Source organism: Puntigrus tetrazona, chromosome 15 (assembly GCF_018831695.1).
Source record: "Puntigrus tetrazona isolate hp1 chromosome 15, ASM1883169v1, whole genome shotgun sequence".
Classification (NCBI taxonomy): Eukaryota; Metazoa; Chordata; class Actinopteri; order Cypriniformes; family Cyprinidae; genus Puntigrus; species Puntigrus tetrazona.
Window position 1 is genome coordinate 19,093,847 of NC_056713.1, and position 25,831 is coordinate 19,119,677.

The 25,831-nt window shown below is 37.6% G+C and overlaps 5 protein-coding genes across 5 annotated transcripts in view; all 5 read right to left on the reverse strand.

The window, feature by feature from the left end:
• The window catches only part of gabbr1a (gamma-aminobutyric acid (GABA) B receptor, 1a), a 45,589-nt gene extending 41,143 nt beyond the window's left edge, over window positions 1-4,446 (reverse strand). Inside the window, exons 1-4 of the mRNA XM_043258172.1 lie at window positions 4,178-4,446; window positions 1,777-1,863; window positions 290-354; window positions 24-162 (exon numbers count right to left, since the gene is read on the reverse strand). Of these exons, the coding sequence (XP_043114107.1) occupies window positions 24-162; window positions 290-354; window positions 1,777-1,855 (283 nt within the window). The 5' untranslated portion in view covers window positions 1,856-1,863; window positions 4,178-4,446. The remainder of the gene's footprint in view (window positions 1-23; window positions 163-289; window positions 355-1,776; window positions 1,864-4,177) is intronic.
• Window positions 4,447-7,149: 2,703 nt separating this feature from the next.
• sh3bp5la (SH3-binding domain protein 5-like, a) lies at window positions 7,150-12,645 on the reverse strand. The gene is made up of 7 exons (XM_043259527.1): window positions 12,412-12,645; window positions 12,057-12,291; window positions 11,129-11,191; window positions 10,421-10,549; window positions 10,065-10,223; window positions 9,615-9,788; window positions 7,150-8,703 (listed from the first exon to the last, which is right to left on the reverse strand). The coding sequence occupies exons 2-7, from the start codon at window positions 12,279-12,281 to the stop codon at window positions 8,137-8,139; spliced, it is 1,317 nt and encodes a 438-aa protein (XP_043115462.1). The 5' UTR covers window positions 12,282-12,291; window positions 12,412-12,645; the 3' UTR covers window positions 7,150-8,136.
• Window positions 12,646-13,137: 492 nt separating this feature from the next.
• Window positions 13,138-16,943, reverse strand: mgat1a (alpha-1,3-mannosyl-glycoprotein 2-beta-N-acetylglucosaminyltransferase a). Its single transcript, XM_043259790.1, has 3 exons — window positions 16,717-16,943; window positions 15,108-16,028; window positions 13,138-14,444 (listed from the first exon to the last, which is right to left on the reverse strand). The coding sequence occupies exons 2-3, from the start codon at window positions 15,753-15,755 to the stop codon at window positions 13,746-13,748; spliced, it is 1,347 nt and encodes a 448-aa protein (XP_043115725.1). The 5' UTR covers window positions 15,756-16,028; window positions 16,717-16,943; the 3' UTR covers window positions 13,138-13,745.
• Window positions 16,944-17,516: 573 nt separating this feature from the next.
• On the reverse strand, window positions 17,517-19,316 carry LOC122359421. Its single transcript, XM_043259714.1, has 2 exons — window positions 18,375-19,316; window positions 17,517-17,999 (listed from the first exon to the last, which is right to left on the reverse strand). The coding sequence occupies exons 1-2, from the start codon at window positions 19,014-19,016 to the stop codon at window positions 17,910-17,912; spliced, it is 732 nt and encodes a 243-aa protein (XP_043115649.1). The 5' UTR covers window positions 19,017-19,316; the 3' UTR covers window positions 17,517-17,909.
• A 1,459-nt stretch (window positions 19,317-20,775) lies between these two features.
• On the reverse strand, window positions 20,776-24,879 carry rnf183 (ring finger protein 183). The gene is made up of 2 exons (XM_043259713.1): window positions 24,723-24,879; window positions 20,776-22,495 (listed from the first exon to the last, which is right to left on the reverse strand). The coding sequence occupies exon 2, from the start codon at window positions 22,431-22,433 to the stop codon at window positions 21,507-21,509; it is 927 nt and encodes a 308-aa protein (XP_043115648.1). The 5' UTR covers window positions 22,434-22,495; window positions 24,723-24,879; the 3' UTR covers window positions 20,776-21,506.
• Between the last annotated feature and the right edge of the window lie 952 nt (window positions 24,880-25,831).

Here is a 25,831-nt window from a genome sequence, read left to right on the forward strand (position 1 = left end):
AATAGGACAGCAAGGGCACCTACAGCATCTGCTGAGCTGGTTTATGTCAGTCCAGGTGCCATTGGGGAGGCACTTTCGGACCTTGGGCCCCACAATAATTCTGCTTCCCCTACAGATATACTCTATTTCATAGTCTACTGGCAAGATCTGCACACTGCGGATCTACAGAGAGAGAGAGAAAGAGAGAAGTTTTGCAGATTGAATAAGATGTTGCTATCGGTCATAGTCCCTTCAGTACTGACATTGATGTTTATGACTGCCATTTTAATGTGCTGTTGTAGACTTTTACCTGTTCCTGAGTCAGTCCTCTGTAGCGAATCCCTCCGTCTCTGGGGGGACGAATGATTGCACATCCTGAAAGAGAGTAAGAGAGATGGGGGAGGATGAAATGAACAGAGATTAAATGTTTTCAGCTTTGTCACAAAGCAAAAACTAACATCAATAAACTAAAATGACAGATGTTCCCGGTAACTTTATATCTGGAACTTTATATCTGATTCCACTTTCAAGACGGCAGTTCATTTATTGTAGAATCTTTAAGATGTTTAGCACTTTAAAAGAGAGATTACATAAAATGTATTTAGTTTTGTATTGAGTATTGCAAGCAAACATTCAAAGCACCAGGAAAATTGTGAGTGCTATATTGCTGTTAAATAGCAATGCAGTGAACAAATGGTTGAGTAACTTTAAAGACAGAATATTGTAAGTTTGTATTAATTTTCGAAAACGGTTTTAAATACACCCACTTTGCACATCCATGAATAACATTTGAGATGATTCAATGACTCTACTAATACATTCCTGAATGAATCACTTCTGTTGAACAAATTAGATAAATCATTGATTTATGAGTCACTCATAACATCATTTGTTACATTTCTGAATGAATCACTTTTGTTAAACGAATTGGATAAAACATTGGTTCAATTACTCACTAATAACATAAACTGTTACATTTTTGAATGAATCAGTTTTGTTAAAGAAATTGGTTAAATCAATGACTCAATGACTCACTCATAATGTCACTTGTTACGTTCCTGAATGAATCAGTGTTATTGAACAAATCGGTTGAATAATAAAATAAGACTAAATCATTGATTCATAATTTGTTAATACAGTCACTTGTTGCCACCTATTGGCATAAATACATAAACTGCATATTCAGAGTTAAACCCCACCATTACCTGCTATAATTAAAAATAGAGAAAAGTAAAAAAATGTAATAAAATTATTAATTATTTTTGTCTTGTGCAATTTATGATAATCCCATATGTAAAATTGTTCCCACAGATAAAAAAATAAATAAATAAAAATAAATAAATAAATATATATATATATATATATATATATATATATATATATATATATATATATATATATATATATATATATATATATATATATATATATTATTTATTTATTTATTTATTTTTTTTACATTTTACAAGACACTTGTAAACCTACAAGCTGAACTGTGACACTGAATTGCTTTGATTCATCAAGATCATGTAGGCTATATATTGCTTTCACATTGAAAAAGGAGAACCGACATAGCAATCCATTTTTTTCCTTCTATAGTTCCGGCTGAACATGATCCCATGAGGACTGAGGGCAGATCACTGTTTGAAATCCATGAAACTCAGTTTACAGAACCTAAACAGAACGCCCTCTAATCTCACAAGGCAACAAAGGTGGACCACTTTAGACCTTCTGTGGCGTTAAATTCAACATGCACGGACCAGACCTCATCCCCAAACACATACACACACACATTACCTCCAGTCGTTGAATTATGTATGGACGAGATGAGAGTAGGAAGCAAGTAGAAAATTACAAGGAATAATAGCTGCTCCATTACTGCATCTGAACGAGAATGAGAGAGAGAGAAAGCGAAATGACTAATAATAATATGTTTGATTGCAGCAGGTCACAATCCACGCTCGCTTCAAAGCAATTACGCCGCTCGTGGCACGACGTAATCGTGTTGGCATTCAGATATGTTAAACATAATAATAACCTGCTGTCTGATTTAATTACACCACACATGGTTGTGGAGGAGGAAGAGGATTCGTACAACATGGAGGCAGTTTGCCGTCCCTACACTCTAAAGATTTTAGGAGCGTTCCCTCAACCGCTCTTAGAGTGGAAAAGCACATCCAGGGTGGGTCAAACAAGAGCGTACAAACAAACAGAAGCACACGGGTCTAACACACACACACATACAGCTTCTTACAAAGACATTTCAGGAAGACAAAGCATTGAACAGAGAGAGCTTTCATCAGTATTGACTTCTATATTGAATACACTTGAACCTAGAGGTCAAGGTTACTTGATACATTATTAGATAGATCGATCGATAGATTGATAGATCGATAGATAGATAGACAGACAGACAAACAGATAGATAGATAGAGAGACAGACAGATAGATAGATAGATAGAGAGACAGAGAGACAGAGAGACAGATAGAGAGAGAGAGAGAGAGAGAGAGAGGGATGGATGGATGGACGGACGGACGGACGGACGGACGGATGGATTAGATAGATAGATAGATAGATAGATAGTTAGATAGACAGACAGACAGACAGACAGACAGACAGACAGACAGACAGACAGACAGACAGACAGACAGACAGACAGACAGACAGACAGATAGATAGATAAATAGATAGACAGACAAACAAACAGACAGGGAGGGAGGGAGGGATGGAGGGCTGCAGGGACTGGGATTTTCTCCAGGCTCACAGTAGGGAGCGACAGGAGATGATTCGGGGAGGTGAGGATCAGAGGGATCAGTTAAACTTTAAACACGTCTCTACAGCACTCCACCTCATTAATTCAGTACGGCACAGCAGACAGGCACAACACTTCACAGATTACAGTAATCCAAACCAACAGGATGCACTAACAATGATTGGTTTGCATTGCACTGTTGAGCAAATACGTTTTCAGCTTTTTCGATTATCCTTATTGTTCCTGTTTTAGGTATTAAACACAGTAAAAATTGCATTTTTTGCAAAAATTGCAAAACTTTACACAACTGCGGAAGCCGAGCGGACGTGATGTGGACGGAGGATGCAGTCCAGTTTTTCTTATTTTTGAACGGTTGCTTTTGTTGTTGTTTCAACAAAAAGTAAAAAAAAAAGATCAAATGCTGGCGTTTTTATATTAACTCCATTTATTATTCTTCGGTTCATAAAACCATTATTTTTATTAGCTATTTTTTTTGTCTTGAAAAATGTATAAATACCTGTTCAACTTATGATTACCATATCCTCATCAGACAGTGACAATGAATTTATTTTTGATGAATGCAGAATTTCATTACAGGTCCCTATTATTTTTCTACATGCAAAAAAAATCTAAATTATTAATAAATATTGCAACTTGTGAGGGAAACTGTAAATGACACCATTAAAAAACATTCTTATTTCTTATTCTCATTTTCCTTTTCCCTAAAAAGCAAACATGCTGTTTTGCAGTGTTTTAACTGGTGTGAATCATGGATACCATCCACTATATTAACAGCTTTTTAGTTCTTCTGACATTGAATATTTTCCATTTTATAACTTATTTGTGAATTGTATTCTATAAAGTAATAATGTGCATTGTTGCGCAAATATAGAGTCGGCTTTCTTATTATCTACGATATATTATATGGTATATTTTAGATATTAAACAGCAAAGCAAATACACCTCTGCAAGACAGTGGCTTGAAAGCGATATTGGCTCGGATCATGGTTTGTTGGGAGGTTAAGGTCCCGTTCGGGGAACGTTTTCAGCACCCTGGACAGGGACTTTCCCCGGAACCCCATAAAGATGCATCGCCGCTGCTTTATTCTTATGATAACGCTCTCTGCTGTATAATCTCACATATAACACGACGTTCTCTAGTCTAAAAACGCACGCCGTCGGGGAGACTGTTCCCTGAAGTTTCCATATTAACATGGCTGCGTCCGTCGTCAGCCAACTGTAGTTCGTCTACACCTTTAAGCGCGCTGTTCGCGAAGTTTTGCGTCCCGCGCGAAGCGTGTCGCGACGGGCTTTCGTTAAACGGGCGATACCCGCCGGATACGCGGGACGAAGCAGCCGCGAGCTACTTCATCGTTTCGAAACGCACGCAAGCCGCAAACGAAACTCAAACAAGCGCAGACATCGCGTAAAAGTGATTTACTCACAGCAAAGGCCCGGCGCAGCTCCGGCAGGACCGACCCGAAGAAAACAAACACAATATCCGTTCACGGAGAGTTAAAATACGACATCCACCCGATATAAGCGCGATGTCGCTTTGATTGTGCAAATCTGTGCATCACATTTGCGGACTGCTTTATGGCTTTTGGAGAAGGGTCTGTATTGCTTTGCATGAGATCATCGCAGGTGTAAACCACGGGCTACATAGAGAAACATTATCTACATAGCGCTCATCCTTCCTCCTTCCTTCCTTCTTTTTTTCCACTCCCTCCTCAATCTCACTTACTTGTGACGTAACGGGGGAACGCAGCCTACGTCATTTCATCCTTGCATCACGAGTCATCTTCTGTGCCAAGTGTATTATTTATATACTAAATATATACCGCATTTTTATTTATTGTTTCCTCTTTATATCATTTATTTGCCATTTTTGTCTATCGTATATATTTATTTAGAATTTTAGTTATGTATCCTTAAACATATTTATGTACTTTAATTTCCCTCATTTTAATTATAACGTGTTGATTTTTTAATCATATTTAAATATGAAAATTAAATAATTTTTTTTAAAGAAAAACATATGTTCAGGTTTAATAATAATAATTGTGGCGATTTTATTTTTAAATATTTAATAAAAATGTCTTCCTGTTTGGAACAATTGTATTCTTAGTCACATTTGGCCTCTATTTGAACATGCAACAGTAATATTGCAATATTTAATTATATAACACCTTTTAAACACATTGTTTACAAAGTGCTTTGCAGAGTTAATATGTATGTGCAGACACATATGCACATACTTAGACATATAAATTTTAGATCAGTTCTCCCTTCCTCCAGGATTGTCTTCTCTTCCTCTAAGCTATTCGTTATGGGCACAGTCGTCTATTTATACTTTGCTCTTTAATAATTGAGAAGAGATGAATCCTTTCTAAGAGTCTATTTTCAAGCCATTGCTCACTGTAAAAAAAAAAAAAAAAAAAAGAGATGTTAAAATAATGAAGACAACTTAATTAAGAAAATGTCTAGACTAAATTTGAAATGTCAAGTAGCCTTGAAAATGTCAAATCTGCCATCATTGTAGCAAACAATTAACTTTAAGGCACTATTTAACTTCAGTTCTGCGCAAATGTAATATCATGTGCATATTCCTGTGTTCTGTGCAGGACATCTGCAGGGTTTTTAAAATAAAATTAAATGTAAGACTTTTGAATCGTTTTTAAGAAGTAAATAAATAAAATGAATACCATGAGTGGGATAGGACAATGTGTTAAACTGAACTGTAAAAAAAACAAAACACAAGGCAAAAAAATGTACAGTTCCAATGAGATATATATAGCCAGATTAGTGTTGGAGGTTTCATGGATACATTTGAGCAGCCTGGTGGCCAATCTTCATTGATTGCACATTCCATCAATAAAAGCCGAGTGTGAAGGTTTAATTAGCAGAGTGTGCACAGTTTTCTTAAAATATTGCAATGCACACATTATGGGTGACATATCAGAGATCAAAAAAGGACAAATTGTTAATGCCCATCTTGCTGGCGCACCTGGCGCAAGTCTTTGTGATGTTTTAAAAGCCATGGTATCCAGGGTAATGTCAACTGCACCAAGAAGGATGAACCACATTCAAAAGGAGTAACTGTGGACGCAAGAGGAAGCTGTCGGAAAGGGATGTCCGGGTGTTAACCCAGATTGTATCCACAAAACATAAAACCACAGCTGCCAAAATCACTGCAGAATTAAATGTTGGGAGCTTCACAGGGTCAGCCAAACCTTTGGTCACGCCAATTTCAATGGTGCTGGCAGCAAAAATCTTGGGCTGTGGACAATGTGAAACATGTATTGTTCTCTCGTGAGTCCACCTTCACTGTCTTTCCCACATCAGAGAGAGTTACAATGTGGAGAAGCCCCAAAGAAGCGTACCACCCAGACTGTTGCATGCCCAGAGTGAAGTATGGGGGTGGATCAGTGATGCTTTGGGCTGGTGACAGAGTGGTTTGATGAACATGAAAGCAAAGTTGAACATCTTCCATGGTCTGCACAGTCACCAGATCTAAATATTATTGAGCCACTTTGGTGTGCTTTGGAGGAACGTGTCAGGAAACTGTATTATATATATATATATATATATATATATATATATATATATATATATATATATATATATATATATATATATATATATATATGCATGCATGTATGCATGTATATGTGTGTGTGTGTGTGTGTGTGTATATATGTATGTGTGAATTCAAAAAGGAAAAGGGATACAGGCTTCAATTAGACTGCACACAGACCAGGCCAAGAAAGAAAATTTTGCAACCGCACCATCTGAAATATTTTTGTCTCACTCTTTTTCAGAATCTAAATAGCTCAGGAGTCAGAAAGGTAGCAGATGCTGTGTAAAATCTGACGGGATGGTACAAGTTGCCAGAGAAAGAGCGCAGGGATGACTTCAGAGAGAATAAATTACAGTCAAAGTGTCTTATTTCAGTCATCTGCTGCAGCTTAACTTTCATATCTGAGGAGAGAGCGCTCTGCCCTTGCAGATCTAAGCCTGTTTTGATGGTGGCAGTTTATTAATATCAGGAGCGACATTTGCTGACAGATACAACCTGAATCTAATTTAACACCTGGATCTGGTACAGGTCAGTGCCTTTGCCCTGGTCATTTGATTTTTCTGCTTATAATACCAGATGGACGAACAGAGACAAAGCAATATTTTGTTTTAGTTTTATAGTATGCGTGTATATATAAAATACATATTCCCTTCATTTCAGATCAGTTTTAATTGAATATTTCTAAAGATAAATACATAAAAATGTAATGTATTTTTTAAGTTTTAAATATTGTTAATGTTACCTGGCCTATATTAGGCACACAATTGTTTTTTAACTTAAACTATGCTAATCTGAACATATTTTCTGTTTAAAAACACTAAAACAACCAAAATAATATGCATTTATACATATATATTTATTGTTCCATCAGACGTCACAAATGTCACCACTGTGCACATCTTCCTACAGAACACTATTAAAGACAATAATATGCTCACACTAGCAAAGGTGTATAAAGCACACTGAATGAACAGCCTCTCAAAAGATGAAAACAGCAGTCAAAAACACCTCAAAAACACCTGAAACTGCATTAAATTAAGTTCTGAAACTTAGAAAAATGATTGTCATAAACAGCAAACCATCAAATGCTCAGTTGGCAGGTATTTTAAAAGCCCTGCACTTGAGAATCAATGCTTGATCTCTCCAACTACACAAAACATGTATTTCGGTCGGAATAACTTTCATTTAATGAAAAAGTCAAACAAGACTAACACAAAGCAAACCTCATGCATGCATTTGTCGCTTGGGCAGAAAGCACTTCCCGTGAACCGCTATTTCAAAGTCAGCATGGGACTAATGTCAGAATAAAAAAAAATATATATTAAGAAAAATAACATTTTAGAGCCTAAACTTAGCTAATTATTAATGGCAAAAAGTATGATTATGTCAATAAGTGAACTAATGCTCACCGGGGGGTCAGTAATGTGAAAAGTGCAAAGCAAAACGGCTTTTTCAGCTATAGAAATTATAATAAGAGTGTGTTTATTAAGACACAGTTTTTTACATTTGCATAGAAAAGCATTAGGTGCTGCTGATTAAGATAAAAAGAAATATATTGTAGTTATTCTGGTTAATAAAGCTGAAGGGTTGCTCCCATTATAAATATTGTCAGTCTTTTACCAATTGATTTGAAATACCAAACATTAAACCTTCTCTCTCTCTCTCTCTCAAAAAAAACATAAAAGAGAAATATATACTAAGAATTTTCTTTTGGTCTTTCTCCTATTCAAGTACTGATAAAAACTCAATAATAAATAAACATTATGAGTTACTCTGTCAGTCAAGAAACAAGCTTAGAAACATAAGCATTATTCATGGACGTACTCATAAACTGACACTTCTCATGTGTTGTTTGAGGAACTCCTCTGAAATGTCTGCATTTTTTTGCCTAACCCGCTTGTTATCATTCTCCAGCCCGTCTCTCTCCCCTTCTTCCCCCGAGAGACTGACGTCACTGCTGAGGCGGCCCAGGTGCTCGACCGAATCACACTTTTCGAGATCAGAGATGATGGTCTGGAGGCTGACGATGGAAAGAGAGTCTGAACCAGATCGCGTCACCTCTGCTCTTCCCATGTCCACCCACCTGGAGTTTTTATGTTTCTCCACCCACTCTCGGGCATTAGCCACGCCCTCTTTTCCATCCACCCAATCATTTGGTCTCGGGTAGCCTCCGCAGGCTCCGCCCTCTGTACCTGTCGCGCTGACCGTCTCTGCTCCCACAGGAGGGCTCCTCCCACCGCACGTTTTGATTGGTCCATCCTTTGTTTGGTCCTGCTCTCTCTGCGCGTGAATCTCCTCACTGATTTGCTCCAGGTGGCGCAGGGTGCTGGAGTAGTTTAACTTGGCTTTGGAAATACGCTCCTCCAACAGTAATATTTTTGACTTGTGATCCTGCAAAAACATGGTTTGATCACACAAAGGAACAGTTCTTCGAAAAATAACCATTTGGTTATAATTCACTTATCTTGATACTGGGCTGTGGTAGGAGGCAATATTATTAGTGAAAATGTAAAATTTGTTTAAAAAATAAATAAATACCTGTTCTTAGGGAAAAATCTGTTTTAGGGAATATATCCCTAGTTATATGGATTCCTTCTGTGACACTTTAAAATGTTTTTTTTTTTTTTTTTTTTTAATTTTCAAGAGTACAAGCAAATGTTTTAACATTCATTTAAAGGCTTTTTAAAACATGCACAAATAAAATTAATACAATCTAAATCATGGTCACGATTTATATTGAATTAATTGCCACATACAGTTTATTATGTATCCAAAACACAGATTAATACGTTTCCAAAAGCAGAAATGGCTAAATTAAAAAATGTAAAATCACTACTAATTAGTAAGTAAAATGAACGTGTCATAAATTGATTTCTGTTTTAAATTTGTCTGACAGGATTGTTACACTGAAAAACAAAAGCAAACTGGCTATTCATTTAAAAAACTTAAAATACTATTACCCTTATGGTTTTTATGGCCTTTTCCTTCTTTGACCCATAAACACAAATAAAACCCAAAAACTTACTTTGAAACACAAAACCTCAAACCGCAAGCCTAAAGAACGCACTACAGCATTGTGTTTTTACTTTGAAAGTGAAGCTCTCACATTTATTTAATGCAATCACAGACCTTTGAAGTGTAATAATCACATCAGGGATTACAGGGAAAAAGTAAATGACGACAGGATTTTCATTTCTGGTTAAATCATTCCTTTAATTTTAGTAAGTGGCCATATTGTTCGTATTTTGCTGTATGAAAAATGCAAGAGAAATCTACGCAAGTGTAATAACATACATACGTACCTCTAGAGTGTCATTGAACTGAGCCTTGAGCTCGAAGTAAGACTTGGACTTGATAATAGATCTCTTGAGTGATTTCTGCAGTTGCTGCACGCGGGCTTCTGCCTCCTGACACAGCTGGGTGACACGCATGTGCTCCCGTTCGCTCTTCATGCGCTCCTCCTCCGCTTCGTTCACCTGAACAGTTTCAGTTCACTTACGGCATGCTTAGAACAATGCTGTGTGTATATGTGCCAAATATATTTAGTGTGGATACATAAACTGAAAAATGATATGAAATCTTCACATAGGGAGTTGGTGCATTAGTTACATGTTGTCATGTACATAAAAGTCTTACAGGCTTTTGTTTGTGCAGGACATACATATACGTCCAAGAAAACAAAGCTCAAAGACAGAAACATTTAAGTGCTTGGTACAACTTGATAAGGTGTGCAGGAGAGAAGACTGGCATACCTTTGAGGTAGCATGATTCAACATCTCTTGCCAGGTTGGATCCAGTGTCTTGACCGCAGTGAGGCCCTGTTCAGCCACATGGACCATTTCTCGAGCGGCCGAGTGCATGGACACGGCTCTCTCAAAGCTGAGTGCAGCTTTCTGGGTCTCCTGCTGGGCCTAAAAACATCACGATGCATTTAAGATACAATAGGATTTCATCAGGTGAGGTTTGCGATAGTAGCCTTTAAAAAAAACTGGTAAAATATAATATGATGTTTTGGCATAAACAACAATTTGCCACTAAAAGACTGTATTCATCATATTAATTATAAATGTTTTCCTCAATGCTGGAGTAAGGATAAGTGTTCTTCCACCTCTTTTGCTTTTCTTCGTGCCTCATAGTATGGCCTGGCCTTCTCGATGCAGGAGCCCAGTTCTGAACTTTTCGCTTTGAGTTTAAGCACAGATTCACTCATTATCCTCCTATGGCTGGACCGAACCTCCTGATAACATAAACCAATACTTTTAAAACTAATTACACACACCTTTCTCAACAAATCAATAATAAAATAGAGAGAGCGCATCAAGCAAGAGGATGTTAATCTTATTCGGCGCCTAAAAGTGAGAGAATCATATAAGCCTTATCGTATCTGCATTATATGGTGTGGTTGTAAGGTTATTATAGTTAACTAAAACTAATTTAGTTTATCTTGATGTGCTAAAAAGAAGACTAAACTAAACAAACAACACATTCAAATTACTTTAAACTTGTAACGGACAATATAAAAACAAAAACTAACTCAGCATATCTAAGAAACTACTGTAATGTCTTTCTTGTGATAATAAAGTGACACTGGTTGTGGTTGCCTGATGTTTAGTTATTGGACTGGGGTGGTTAGCAGGTTTGATCCAAAGTACAGTCTACCTAAAACATGAGCTTAGTCCTGTGTAGTGCATCAAAAGGGTCTATTAAATGACAATAAGCCATAATTATTAGATACTTAACATTAATCGGACCAGTCCCAAATATCTTGGAGGTCAGAGAAAAAAGAACTCCAGAAGCATTCTGAACTTTCACATACTTGCAGTTCCAGTTCCATTTTGTTGATCTCCTCACTGGCCTCATTCAGACGCTCCAGTTCCTCCTAGATACAGAAACAGATACAGCAGGTCATAGTTGCCTAATGTAAAATGATCTTGATAGCTAACTTAAGGTTACAGGTTCAATCCAAAATAAGGGTGACCCAGAAACTGAAGAGTAACTAAGATTATAAGAAATTCGATGAAAAAGCCTTAGGTTAAACTAAGAACAGAATAGAATAGAATACCCAATATTATTGTCAATTATTATTTAGTGCTGTTAAGCGGTTGCGATTAATCATATCCAAAATAAATGTTTTTGTTACATAATATATGTGCTGTGTATATTTATTATGCATATATAAACACAAACACATGCATAATATTAAATAGATATAATTGTATATACCTGTACATGTAAATATTTTCTAAATATATACTGAATGTGTGTATTTATATATACATAATAAATGAAAACAGTACACATACACATTATGTAAACAAAAACTTATTTTGAATGAGATTAATCATTTGACAGCAATATTATTAATTATTATTATAGATAATATTAATGCACAAAGTGCTCTGGTTCATTTAAACAAAATGTGGTGGTAAAATAAAAAAAAAAAAAAAAAATCAAAGTATATAAATGTCATTTATATTCTGACGACATAATAAATAGTACTAGATATAGGCAAATAATAGTAAAGAATAAACATTGTCATTTTTTTTAATGTGTACATAAAATACTTTATATCATACATGCATGAACTACAAAGCTGTTAAGTATTCTAAAATATTTGTTAATCACTTATTAATTAGGTTTCAGCGGCTTTTTTATATGGAAATAATTGTAAAATATTTTAATAATTCACTTCAACAGTGTTGTGAGTCATCTTACTACAACGTGTTGACTGAATGTCAGTTTACCTGGATTCTTGGATCTAATTCCTCCTCGGTCAGTTTTTCATGTAGTGAGGTTTCATCTTGACTTTTAGATCTTTCAGAGTCTTTACCCTCCATCTCTGTCTTCTCGGATTCCCCGTCGGCTTCTCTGCTATCACCTGTCACCTCCTCCGGCTGATTTCCTTCTCTCTCCCCCACTGAAGCTGCTCCCGAACCCGCGGGACTTTCACGCAAAACCGCTGGATCCATTTACAGGCCTCTTCGTGTATCCGAGATCAAATGTTGAAAATTAACAAGGCGAAAACTGTAAGATCGGAAGCGAAACGGGGAAGTAACCTCACTTTTCTATATTTTAAACGTCCCTTTCTTCATTACTTACTCTGGCAGTTTGTTTCGCTGCTACAAAAGACTAACTCTTGTCAGCAGATAAATAAACCGGTTTGATGAGTGTAAAAGTGACATGAAATGTACACTGAATAATATGAAGATTACATGACAAATAATCGCCAAAAGCCCATTCATCTGACTTAAATTTACCCCATGGCTAACGTCGCACTCCCTCCGCCATTCAATAACACGGAATGTGATACACGAGTGAGGTAAATAGAAAACGCGAAACCAAGCACTTTAGGACTTTGACGGCTACTGTAGTTGACGTCGTGTAACGTAATAGCGTGGGAGCCTTTGGTGACGCACGTAATGACTCGTTTGTGTGGCTAATAATAATAATTGGTGCGTTTCATACACAGAATCCTACTTCTAAAATATTTATAAAATACTATTCAGCGTTACGTTTCTCCGTTTTCTCAGACTTTTAATTGTATTGCTTACAAAACATCTAGATTGTATCTGCAAAATGGAAGATTGGAACTTAACTGCCGTCTTATTTTTCCAAAACAGTTTTCAGTATCTGTATGTCCTTTTATATGTAGCCTAAATTCTTTTTATTTTAAAAATAGTATTACTGTTATAAATACGTTTTGTTTTTCCTTATTTGAAGTCTGATTATTGTAAATAATAATAGTGACGATGGATATAATCATTTATTATAAATAGCATGTTTTTTTGTAAATTTGCTGAATTAATAAATAATGTGAATAAGTTGTTTTGATGGTGTATTATTTTTATTACCATTATATGCAAGGAATGAGTCACCAAATTTAACAAAACATTTATTTTTCCTCTTTAAAATATCCCAGTATGTAAGCAAAACACGAAACATAATCTACTGATTTTTCCTAACATATTCAACGCTATGCCGTGAGCCACAATTTTATAAAGACAGTACACAGTGGTAAATTAAAAAAAAAAAAGTTTGCATTTATAGGCACTTAGAGCTGTATTCACAGTTTTAAAAAAATAAGTGTTTTTTAAACATATTTACTCTCATTTCGTAGTTTCTGAACAAGTATACTTTGTGTGAAAAACAACAGCATTAAGATTAAGGTTTCATCTATTAGTTTAATGATAAATTTCTCGCATAAATCCTAGTTAAATGTACACCGACAAATAATGAAACCTGAGGCAAAAATCTGAGCGATCAATTTATGGTATTATCTTTGGTATCTTCCTGAAACCACAGCTGGAGGTTTTTCCATCATAAAGCAGCACACTGGAATTTTAAGACAATTATTCTCTGTGAAGGGAATGATGGTAACAGATAATATGCAACACAATGCACTTTATAAGAAACTGATGTAGGCACAGCCCACCTCAACTCCAGCTTGGGTCGTATTGACTCCAACCAGCAGGTGGAGCTAAATAGACCCTTTTTCCACGTAAAAGGAAACTAACTACACCTCTGTACCCCGCTCGTGGGACTCCTGACTTCAGGTCATCCATGACGCCAAGACTGCGAGCCTGTGTTTTAAAACTGTCAGGACTGGAATACTGCACACGAAACGGGCCAGACCCAGACAGTTTCCCACTTTGCAAGTCCTCCACAGTAACAACCGGAGCGCCGTAAACCTCCCTCTCGAAGCTCTCGTCGTATTTCTTCTTTTCTAAATAGGACAGGTCCATTTTCGTAAAAGGCACAAATTCGGAATTCAGCTTAATGAAGCGGAGGTACTTGTCATAAAACTGGCCCAAACTTACACCCTTCCGACCGAACGTTAAGGTTCTGGAAATCTCAGGCCTGATGCAGGACCTGTCTCTGCGCTGATCCGGGTGGCGCATCCAGTCATCCCAAAACGAGGACGGCCACTTCGGCTCAAGCTCTGCCCAGAGGTCCTTTGTGAGCATCCAGCCCAAGCCTGGGAAAAAATCCGTCCTGTACAACAGGTTCGCTTTTCCTGGGTCCACAAATCCCTCCCTGCCATTGTCATTCCAGGCGGACACGCACCACAGAGTCGGGTCCGATTGTAAAATTGGATGAACTGCTCGAAAGTACTCAAAAAAATCAGGGGACACCTGGTGAGAGAGTTAAAACATATTGTCAATTATATATCTTAATCATCTTTTATACATGCATAAAACCAAACAAAAGGATGATCATAAAAACATTTTTCTTTTCTTTGTATGGAAAATAGTTTTAAAAAAAATCTAATTTTGAAATTATGTTTTTTTTGTTTTCAGATTTTACATATAACCTATTTTTATTTATTTTATGTAAAATAATGTTTTATGTATATACACACACACACACACACACATATATATATATATATATATATATATATATGTGTGTGTGTGTGTGTGTGTGTGTGTGTGTGTGTGTGTGTGTACAGAGAGAAAGTCAGATAGATAGACATATAGAATGCACACATTAAAGTTTTGTTTTTTTTTTTACGAAGATGGTTATAGAAAACATTTTATTATATTCTGTATATGGAAAAGAAAATAGAAGTCCTGATACTCATGTACATACTATGTACTTATTATAGTAATTCCAATCACTAGATAATAACTAGGTACTAACCCTTACCCTGTCCACCCCATGGAGTTACCTTATATTACCAGTACTTTCTTAGGTAGGTAAACTAGAAGTACTCTGTAAGTACATGTAAAATTTTTCCCTGTGTATCTTGGATAAACGCAAGTTTATTCAAAGAACAAGAATTAAAATGAAGTTACCTCCAAATCATCCTCCACAACAACAACCGAGGAGTACGAAAAGGTGTTGAAAACCTGGTTGAGCGCCCACCGGTAATGCCGGGAGATTTTGTAGTAACCTTGGAACTTCTTATGCTGTGAAGGTACCGAGACATCAGAGAGGTCAGGCTGTTTGATATGGGTTAGCTGACTGCCATACGAGGCGATCACGTCAGACGTTTCTGCGTGTCCACAGTCCTGGCTCACTATGATTGGATAAAGCTCGGCAGACGGTCGGTGCTCAATGAGTTTGTCAAGGCAGCGTTTCACGGTCACACGATTACAGGCAATGACCAAAATAGGGATGACCGCCAGAGCTGAATGTTCGGCTTGTGATTTTGGCTTGGCGGCGGTCACACCGCCTTTGTTCTCCCAAACCGCCCAATGGCCCTGGATTTGCATTAGGATCTTCTTCTGAGATTCAAGTTCAGCTTCAAAAGCATTAGCCACACGCATCACCTCGTTCATGATATTTCCAAACTTGCCTCCGTCTCCCGTTTTGCCAGATTCATCCGGGCTGTCCAGAGCCCCTTGAGTGGAAGGGCGTCTCATGAGAACAAAAATAAAAAAGACGTTCACTACAAATATAAGCGCACCACAAATGACAAGAGGACTTCTTTTGCGTAGCATGGCCTGATGTGTGATAGGACTTTAGGAGGATTCAGGAAGGGAAAAAATGGACATGAAGCGGGTTTGCTGGACAGGAAGGTTTGACTGAAGGATGAGCAAGAAAAGTTTGGTGGATATTTGAATATTTTTTTCACATGCTTTGCATGATATGTTTCAGTCAGTGTTTACAATAGTGGGAGCAATATGTAACACTAAACCGGCGGAAAGTGGAAATAAGACATATTCCGGGTTTCAGGATTCTGTCCAAAGCGGCACAGTGATTTTCAGCAGAGCCTGTAAAATAAGCAAGATTACCAGATATTAAGCAGAGTAAAAACTCACATTTAGACAACAGTCCTGAACTAAAATTAAATTCACGTTTAACAATGAAACTGTTTGAATCACATTCCCAGTCAAATTTGTCAAATTTGAATGGAAAACAAAACCACTTTTTTGCATTTGACTGGTGCACAATTTGGGTGGATTTGAAAATAAAATGTAAAATTTCAGTTAACGGTTTTTTTTTTTTTCAACTAACAATAATTTATGGTTTTAGTTTTATGAACTATAATAGCGCAGAGGAAAGTGTACCTTATGAAAACTGACTTTGTCTCTTATTTTTCTTGCAAAAAAATATTTAAATGCAATATCTAAAAAAAAGACCACATTTGGATTTGTTATAGCATCTAAAAATGTGTAAATTAAACGCATGTGTAGGAGTATATAAGTTTATTTACAACAACGTGTTTTATTGGTCAGAAAAGGACCTTGCCATTGTATTGTAAGAGCAAATATGGAAAATATGGATTCTTCCGTCGATCAATAATTTCACCTGTAGCTCTTCCAGCCCTCCCTCAGCCACAGCTGTTTAACATTACGAGACCAAAGTGGTCTGTTCATCATACACGAGAGCTGAGTTTAAACAAAACCAAGATGTGTAAAAAAAAAAAAAAAAAAAAAAAAGCCAACATATCTGACTTACACGAGTCAACGCGCACTCATACTCTGACATGTTTCCCGTCTTTACTCTGCCAATGCCAGTTCATACTTCCGTCGCTTTGAAGATTGCGTCCCATTTCAACTAATCCAAGTCATTTATTTGAATACAATGCGAAAAAGACGTTGATGATCCTTATTTTAAAGCACTGTAAACTTCCTGCCGACGCGTATACCCTTCAAGCTTCGCTCAAGAATGCAAGACTACTTGACTTCCGGGTGGCGTCATTTTTAGGAAGTCCCGCCCCTTTCGTCGCTCACGAGGAGCCGCGCTTACCTTGACGTGGAGATACATTTACGCGAAACGCGTTTCTTTTGTGTCCGTGCCAGGTGAAAGGATGGTCGTAGGGGTTCGACCTCCGTTAGGCCTCGGGGTGTTTACGCTGATCCCGCGCAAATTATTAGCAGGGTCTCTAAGGATCCGGTTGCAGAGGTGGAAAACAGGTGTCCTCCTCAATTAGAAAACCCGTGTGCCAAACATAAATTGGAGTTCATGAACGTCTCTGAATCGTAAAATTATCCCACGGTCATTGTATATGTGTGGATATTACCTTAATTTAGAGTTAACCCAGAGTAGTCATGCTAATTAATAAAACCTGATCAGATGCATTCAAATCTTAGTAGTCAAGATTTGTGTAGGATTATAGGATTCATTCCTGACAGCAGTAGAAATACAACACAGATGGATGGATGGATGGATAGATAGATAGATAGATAGATAGATAGATAGATAGATAGATGCAATCAAAAGATTATGTGAAATAATATAGCTCAAGACTCTCAAGATTCAAATTTGTGTTTTTAAATTTTTTTATTGTTTAATTCCTTACACAAAAAACACATTTAATTAAATATTGTTATGAGGTATTAAAATACACAAAGTCAAGCATGGCAGTAGCACTTTCCTGTTAACTTAACAACATTTGTGTACTTTTAAATATTTAAAAAAGTTGCTAGATTATAAAAGCCGATTAGGGTCAGCTCGGTTCCATTGGAAGTTTTCCGCACAAGGAAAACCAGGGTGGCAACAACAGTGTAAAATCAAGTGCAAAGTGTATAAAACTATACAATACATTCCATAAAGCCGACGCGAACAAGGCAGCGCATCTATCTATCTAAAAAGTGCATTTGTGTGAAGTGCATGTCATCCACATTGTCTTCAGATCTTCGGCGGAAGACTCATTCCCCAGGTTCAGCTCCTTCCAGTTTCTTAGGCCGATCCTCGTGATGTTCAGAAGTACGTCTGGCACACCCACTCAACTTATCACACTAAAAAAACAGAAAAAAAAAGTTAAACATTAGGATGTTAAGCCAACTAAACATCGGTGCATGCCACTAGCAGCATGTTCCAATTTCTGACTGTTAGAATATATAGGTTACTATAATTTCTGTGCTTTTAAGCAGGAAAATACTCTTTTTATTAATAGCTGAATGTCACAATTATGTAACACATTTGTGTGGCTGTATGGAAAATAATTTGAAATAAAATACTCTGGAATCTGTCGCTTCTTAAATTTGAACAAAATAAATGTGTTAGGATAATCAAGCGTGTATATTATTGCAGGCAAAAAAAAAGAGAGAAATGAATCAATTAAAATGTTTGACTTCTGGTGACCTTTTAAAAGCACACTGGCGACAACTTACATCCGGATGAAGCTGGTTCCAGCCTATTCCGAGTTGCTTCTGCAGACCGTCTGACACCGCCGTAGTGAAATATATCAGTTTATTCCTTAAAATACACAACAGGCCGAAAGAAAAAGGGTCTACGTTACTGTAGTTTAGCGTGCTCTTGCAAACTACACAAATGCATGTCCACGGATAATCTGACTTCAGTTTTCGCAAAAACGTGCCGTCCAGTCGCAGAACCAGGTCGTTTTTGACTGAAACTCTATAACGCTGTGATTTAAAAGCAGAAGCGTATTCCGACGCCAGTCTCGTCTTTGGCCACTGATTTGGTTCGCTCGAAGCTTTCCTAGTTAATATTTGCCTGCCAGTCTTTGGGGGGCTTTTGGCCACATTTTTGCATCGATCGTTCGCTACCGAAGACTTTCCCGATTTTTCAAATCGCACGGCCACGGACAAAACCCCGGGAATCTCCGCTCGCTCCCTGTCAAATATGAATCCCCAGAGAGAGCGAAAATAAGATTTGACCGAGTCTCCGCAAGTCACCCCGAGCCCGTACACTGCCGCCGGAGGCCGCTTCTTGTTCGCCTGTTTTCTGGCGAGGATCTTCCCCTGACACCGGAGCACGGCTGACAGCGCTGAAGCGGAGGGCGTCGAGGCCATCGCGGACTTTCTTTTGGGACTCTTGTGGTCCTTTTAAATCGCTCTTTGGTACCTAAAGAGGGGTTGTGCGACCCCGGAGCCCGATTTGGACTCTGAATGGCAGCGTTATGTGGAGTCCTGCTCCAAGACTTGCGTCAGATCGAGGGGTGTTGGTTATTTAACAACCTGCATGCGGGCGAAACCGCGTACTTCACGTCCCCCTCGTGTACACAGTGCGAATTAAAGTTATTTTCGAGGGGATAGGCTACTTTTTATTTTAAAGCACTCGTAAATCAGGAAAACGTGGGAATCGGTAAAGAGGACTACCCCATATCGCGAATGTACGGATGAGTGCGTGGAATAAAAACGAAAACTCGTGGGATATAAACGAGAAATGTACTTTAGCGTCTATATGCTTGGCGAGGGGTGGGATTAGACGCGAAAACTGCGTATCATATACACGCCAATAAATCTCGTATCATATGCACGCGAAAACCATAGCCATAACCATGCACAACAAACACGTGGTTGTCATAGCATGCTGAGTTCTAGGTGTTCTTGGGTCAACATATTTTGACCCTGCAACAACATTTTAATCCAAAAACTTTTTTTTTTTATCTCTACACCTAAACCTAGCCTTACCCATGAGTAATGCCTGAAATCAGAGGAAATGATAGATGAATAAGACTGATGTACAAGCACCAAACACCGTTTGTAAGCCTACACTTCACAAAAACTATGAACTGGTTCTTCGGATTTGATTGATTAATCGCAATGTTGTTCCAGGGTCAACAAAGAGCTTGATCCAGCAACACGTCGCAAAACCAGGTTCTGGCGTGCCATATATACGCCAAAGTCGAGACAGCAATCGCGCTGCTGCCTGATGAGAAGTCAGGAATTTTTGCTAGTCAGTTCTGTTTTTCGAGAGCATTTTTGCGTGTCTTTTATTTAGAAAAACAAACGTAGACGTTCGAAGAAAATTATATAAACGATGACCTATTACATTAAAATAAATATTTATAACAAAATTAAAAAGGGCAAAAACAGCCTCTAACCTATATTAAAAACACGCACATGAACTTGACATGCTGGCAGATATTAGCTTTGTTGCATAAATAAACACGTGCCTTTGTTACTAGGTTATGAGGACATGATGTCTCTAATAGATTATTAAACTGAATAATGCTATATTTTGACACTAGGACGGGCTCCATCTCCTTCTGACCCCGCAGAAGATAAAGTGGTGGAAAATGGATAGAATGGAGGAAAGAATACGGAGGAATATGGAAAGCTTAATTTCTTAATGAGTCTAAAACTGTAACTTGTAAATGTCTGCACTGTACAGAATGTACACCGGAGGGCATTTGGTACATGGTGATTAATGCAAAACAGGACTGCGTTACGACTGGATTGGGAAACTGACAATTTGGCTGAACCAGCCAGACACATGAACCAAACATTGGGCTAAATAATGTAATAGTGCGCAACAGTGAGTTGTGCAATATTGTCAAAAATTAGCAATTTTGTCTGAACTTGACATTAACAAATAAATGAATGTTTTCTACGCTATTTAATAAGTAGGTTACTTTTATTTCCAGTGTTTGCCTTTGAGCAGTTTTTATCGTGCAATCAGAGCAGAACGTATTTTCAACTGCCGTTTGGTCCTTATGTGTATGTTACCCCTATTTATGATATTAAAATCCTGCTGAAATAACTGTTCCCATGCACTTGTGAAATGTTTATGCTTAATTTAACTAAGAAGGAGACATACAAGTCTATATGACATTACAAAGCCATCAAGTTTATTTTATTTTTATGTTTTCTTAATGAAGTTGTAATCGCATGCCACTCAGACAGTGAATGTTCTTAATTGTTTATTATTTTCCACCTTGGCCTCTTCCCATTTGTGTAAAGAATTAAAAAAAAAGAAAGAACATAAACTATATATATATCAGATTATAATATTTACATTATGTGCAGTATATATCAGAAGTATCTGTTTCTAATAAATGTCTTTCTAACATAAGAAAGAACATTTATGAGCTTACAATAGTGCTGCAATGCACTTTTTAAACTGAGGTGATTTGCATTGTTGAATTGTTACATTTTTGTCCTTTAGCAGCAATACCATAAACCATATAGATAAGAAATACATGAAAATACATAATTCTTCATGAAATCAAATTGGAATAGTAATATTGTATGATACAGTCCTTTAAAATTTCTTTAAAAAATACAGTTCTGGTCAGAATAGATGTCATTGTTCCCTGATGTTCTTAAAGACCTTTTGCAAAACAGTGTCTCAGTTCGTGTAAAATATGTCTGTGCTTAATAGACTTCAGTGCATCGTATATTCAAGTTTTTCCAGTTCATTCCTATCAAGTAAGTCTGAAGCATCTTGCACAAAAGCAAAAAAATGCTGTTTTGTTTTCAATGCAACAGGCCCCACCGAGAATAGCTTGTTTTGCTCTGCTCGCCATCCTTCCTTAGTGCTGTCAGTTTCCTCATTTTTCAAGGCGATGTATCTGAAGAAGTTTGGTTCTGGAATGGTCTATCTGGTTTGTGCATATAGGGCATCACCACAAAGGTGAAGATGCCCACCAACATTAATGCCACAGTGATTGCGATGATGGCTGCGACAACGGCATAATAGCATTGATTGGAATACATCATCCTTCTCATGCGACCCCTCATCCTGCTTGGCGGCCTTCCCACATCGATTATAGTCGCCTGGCCGAGGCCTTCCTCCATGACTCCAAGCGGGTTTCCACCCACCTGCTCCTCTTTCTTCTTCAACACCGGCAAATTTAAGGAGGTCTTAATGAGGCTGTTGGGTGGAGGATTCTTGAGAATGAGTTTGCCCTTGCTGCGTTTAAACCGCACGGAAAGCGCCCGTTGCATCTCTGCTGGGAGTTTGCGGAAGATGTCTTCGTTGTTTCCCAACTGTGGTAGATCTCGGCCGTGTCGGATTTCCGTCGGCTCCCGGCAGATCGGACAAGACAGCGTCTTGATCTCTGAAGAATTCACGTTGATGCGAGCCAGGCATTCCAAGCAGAACGTGTGTCCGCAGGAGAGCAGCTTGGGAGCTTTGAAGACGTTGTCAAAGCTGCAGAAACACACAATGCACTCTGTGTCCTGCAGGTCATCTCTGGGTTGTTCGGTCTTGTGGTGTCTATACTCTGAGTCACGAACTCTCCTCCTGCCCTCCTCGCTGCGACCCCGTTGTTGCCTTCCTCCCTCTCTCCAGTCCCTTTCTCTACCTCGGCTACTTTCTCGACGACGGATTTCTGCATCATTGCTGCGGCTTCTCCTAAGAGTCTTGTGTCTCTGACGTTGCTCTGAAGTTCCCAGGTTGAAGCTGCCCTTGCTGTCAAGCTTCGGTTTGACATTGGGCCCTTTTTTGCTGCCCTGGGGTTTCTCTTTGTGGTCGCTCATCATGTAGAGCTTTAGATCCACAGGAGCAGATTAAGAGAAAAAGGTAGTGTTGAGCAGACAAGACTCTGAGGGAAGATGGAAAGAAAACAGCCTAGGTTACAAATTACACTGCATATCATGCTTTAGAAGAACCATTCTGGCTCCCAAAAACCCTTCAGTACTTGAAAGAACTATTGGCAACACTTATTTTACAGTTACACCTATACGTTGCTTATTAGCGCGCAAATTGCTAGAATATTAGCTATTTATTAGTGCTAATTAAGCACGTATTAATTCCTTTTTCTACATCCCTAATCCTACCCAGTACCTAAACTTAACAAGTGCTTTACTATTAATAAGCAGCAAATTGAAAATTTATTGAGGGAAAACTCTGAGTTAATAGTTAACAAGTGTTACCTGTTCTAAAGTGTTACCAAACTATTTTACTGTGAAAAACATTTTAATAATCTAAAAAACATTTAGTGTAATGGGCAGATTCATGGGCATGTTAAAGGATTTTCAATGAACCATTAACGCCAATATAGAACGTTTATCTAAAGGACCCTTTTAAACAATGAAGAACCTTTTGTGCAGTAGAAAGTTTCCATGGATGTTAAAGGTTCTTCGTGGAGCCATAGATGCCAATAAAGAACGTTGTACAATCAATGGTATTCATTGCTGTTCTGGAACAGATGTAAACTTCTGTTACTTAGAAGTGTAGAGTGACCTTTAAGAGCTTGTGTATGTAAAGTGGTAATGAACAAACTGAGGTCACTAAAGCGTACAGCTATGTAACACCAGGGTGGAGATTGTAAACGAAATTGTACCATTAGCGGTCAAGTGTGACGAGAACAGTTTACACATACACTTGTGGTTACTGCTTGTTTTTTTTTTTTATATTCCATTATAGGTCATGCATAGCTCCGAGTTTGCCACAGCGGTCATCTTTTACATTTGAAATCTTTAATCCAGGGTCATTCTTAACCCTATAAAGCTGACTGCGTCATATGATACGCAAAGGCCTCTAAATGATCAATATGATCAAAACTTTGCAGAAAAACCTGTTAAGCACAATCTACTATAGGGGCGTATGTTGTATCAAATATAATACTCAATAAGAGCAAACATGCATGTTTTTTTTAACAAGGTCTTCTATTTGAAAGAAATAGATTTGTATGACTATTTAACAAGCAGGGTTAATATGAGTTATCTTGTTCAATGTTTTATATATAATCTTGCCTAGAGGCTACTATTCTTATTTGCATGTTTATGAGGTTGATAACACTGAATGAACACGAACTGTCCACAACCTGCTTATACATCTGTAGAAATTTTGCCTGGTCAGTTTGTACATAAATTACAGACACAATACTCATGAGGTTTTTAACTTCCTCAAATTTGTTGTTTTCGGTAAGTGCATGGATACTATGAGGTAGTTTGTAATCACCTGTTGCTAAACAGCATGACGATCCATTTTAGCATTATATTTTTTTTTTGTGCTAACTGCTTTTCAGTTTGACAGATTAACCCAGAATTAGTTAGAAAATTCAAAAAGAATGTTTGACCTAAACTCTGAAGTCTGACTGCGCAGGAATGCAAACCAGAATATCAAGGTTTTACAACAAGGTGATCCCATTTTCATTCTGTATGTTTATAGTTAAGCTTTAACTTCACAAGTCAGGTGATGAAAGTCACAAAATAGGAATGTCTAAAAAATAAGCGTGAACGAACATTGCATATAACTTGTACTGTAAGTAAAATCTGGGTTCACTTTAATTGTCCTGGAACCGAATGTAGTCCAAAATGTAAAGGTTTTACCCGGTAGCCATTTACAACACAGTATGTGTTTATCAAAACATTCATTTTCAGGTGCATCAGCTAATTGAGCCACGCACAGAACAGGTTCTTTTTCAGAACATGTTGGTATAATTAATATATTTTGAACTTAATGACTTCCCAAATTGAAGGCACACACCCACATGTTTAGCAGAAACCAGATAAAGTCAGTTGAGACCTGTCACCAATTCTGACAATAACACACCCTACGTTTACAGACGGCGCAGGGGCTAGTTGTCACACTGAAGGTTAGTTTTTAAGTCGATTACTTAAAAAAAAAAAGTGTTATTTCTGAAACTAGGCCTAAGGTTGACTCAAAAAAACATTTAAAAGTAGTCATGTGCCATACACTTTTCCACCTGCATTTGTAACTAATTGTTACTCTACATTTGCATATTAACAAATAATTTAAGCTCACGTACTTCAAAATAAATGATTATTTTAAAGTTAAAAAATGTTTCTAAAACATGCCACTACCTATGAACTGAAGAGCAGTTGAACCCAGATGTTCACGTGCCTCTGAAGTTCACCTGGCTCCAGAAGCTCATATTCCAGCTGTGCTTCCAGCAAAGTAGTGTGAAATGTGTGCAGTCCAGTCCTTTCTGTCTCATTCAGTCCTTTCACTATGGTTTTCATCATCTGCTAGTTAACGTAAGCAACGAGTCTCCACCTCTTTGCATGTTTTTCTTTGCCTATCCCTCCCTCTTTCCTTTTACCCTGCCATACCTGTTGAACTCGCTCAGGTGTTATTTGAACTGCTTGAGTTTGAATGCGAGGAATCCACTGACTAATACGTCGTGTTTTTCCGACATCTCTGCTGACTTTGAATGAAACCCAATCTCACAAGTGTGGATATCAACGCTCTAAATATAAACGAGTCATGTTTGTTCATGCAAAAATCAAACTAGGGCAACAGGCATGTTGCTAGGGCATTCAGAGGCGTTGCTAGGTGGTTAGTTACTAATCTAAGTCTAAAGAGACCACTGAATTCTCCTTAATAAAACTAAAAGGAGTTTTCTTATCAAACACAAATACATGTGCACTTGGGATGAGTTGTTTTGGCTGTGTGAAGATATTCCTGTTGTAATAAAAGCTAATTTTATGGTCCACATTTTTTTCCTACTCCACTACATATAACTGGGAATTCACAATTAAGATAGGAACAATAAGGAAGTATGAAGATCTCAGGAAGTCGCTGATAAATTAAGTGACTAGGTTAATGTTATTCTCTCTCACACACATAGCCCAGTAAGTTAGAAGGAAGCATTCTCCCATTCCAGCATGTGACAATTTTATGCACATATTGATAATAAAGGCTTATAACTTTGTTGTGTTGTAAATCACTTTATACCCATCATACCTGTACTTTTATCTTGTATTAAGAGCTGTTGTCAACATACTGGCACTACTGATTCAGTGAGAAAGAGAAACAAGACAGAAGAGGATTAGATAAGCCGTATGTAAAATCAGATTTTTTTTTTTACATTGCACTGTTTGAAATATAAAAAAGTCACAGTTGCAAGATAAACAGAATTGTGAGATATAAATTCAGATTTGTGCAACTCAGAACTGTTTTTTTTTTACTG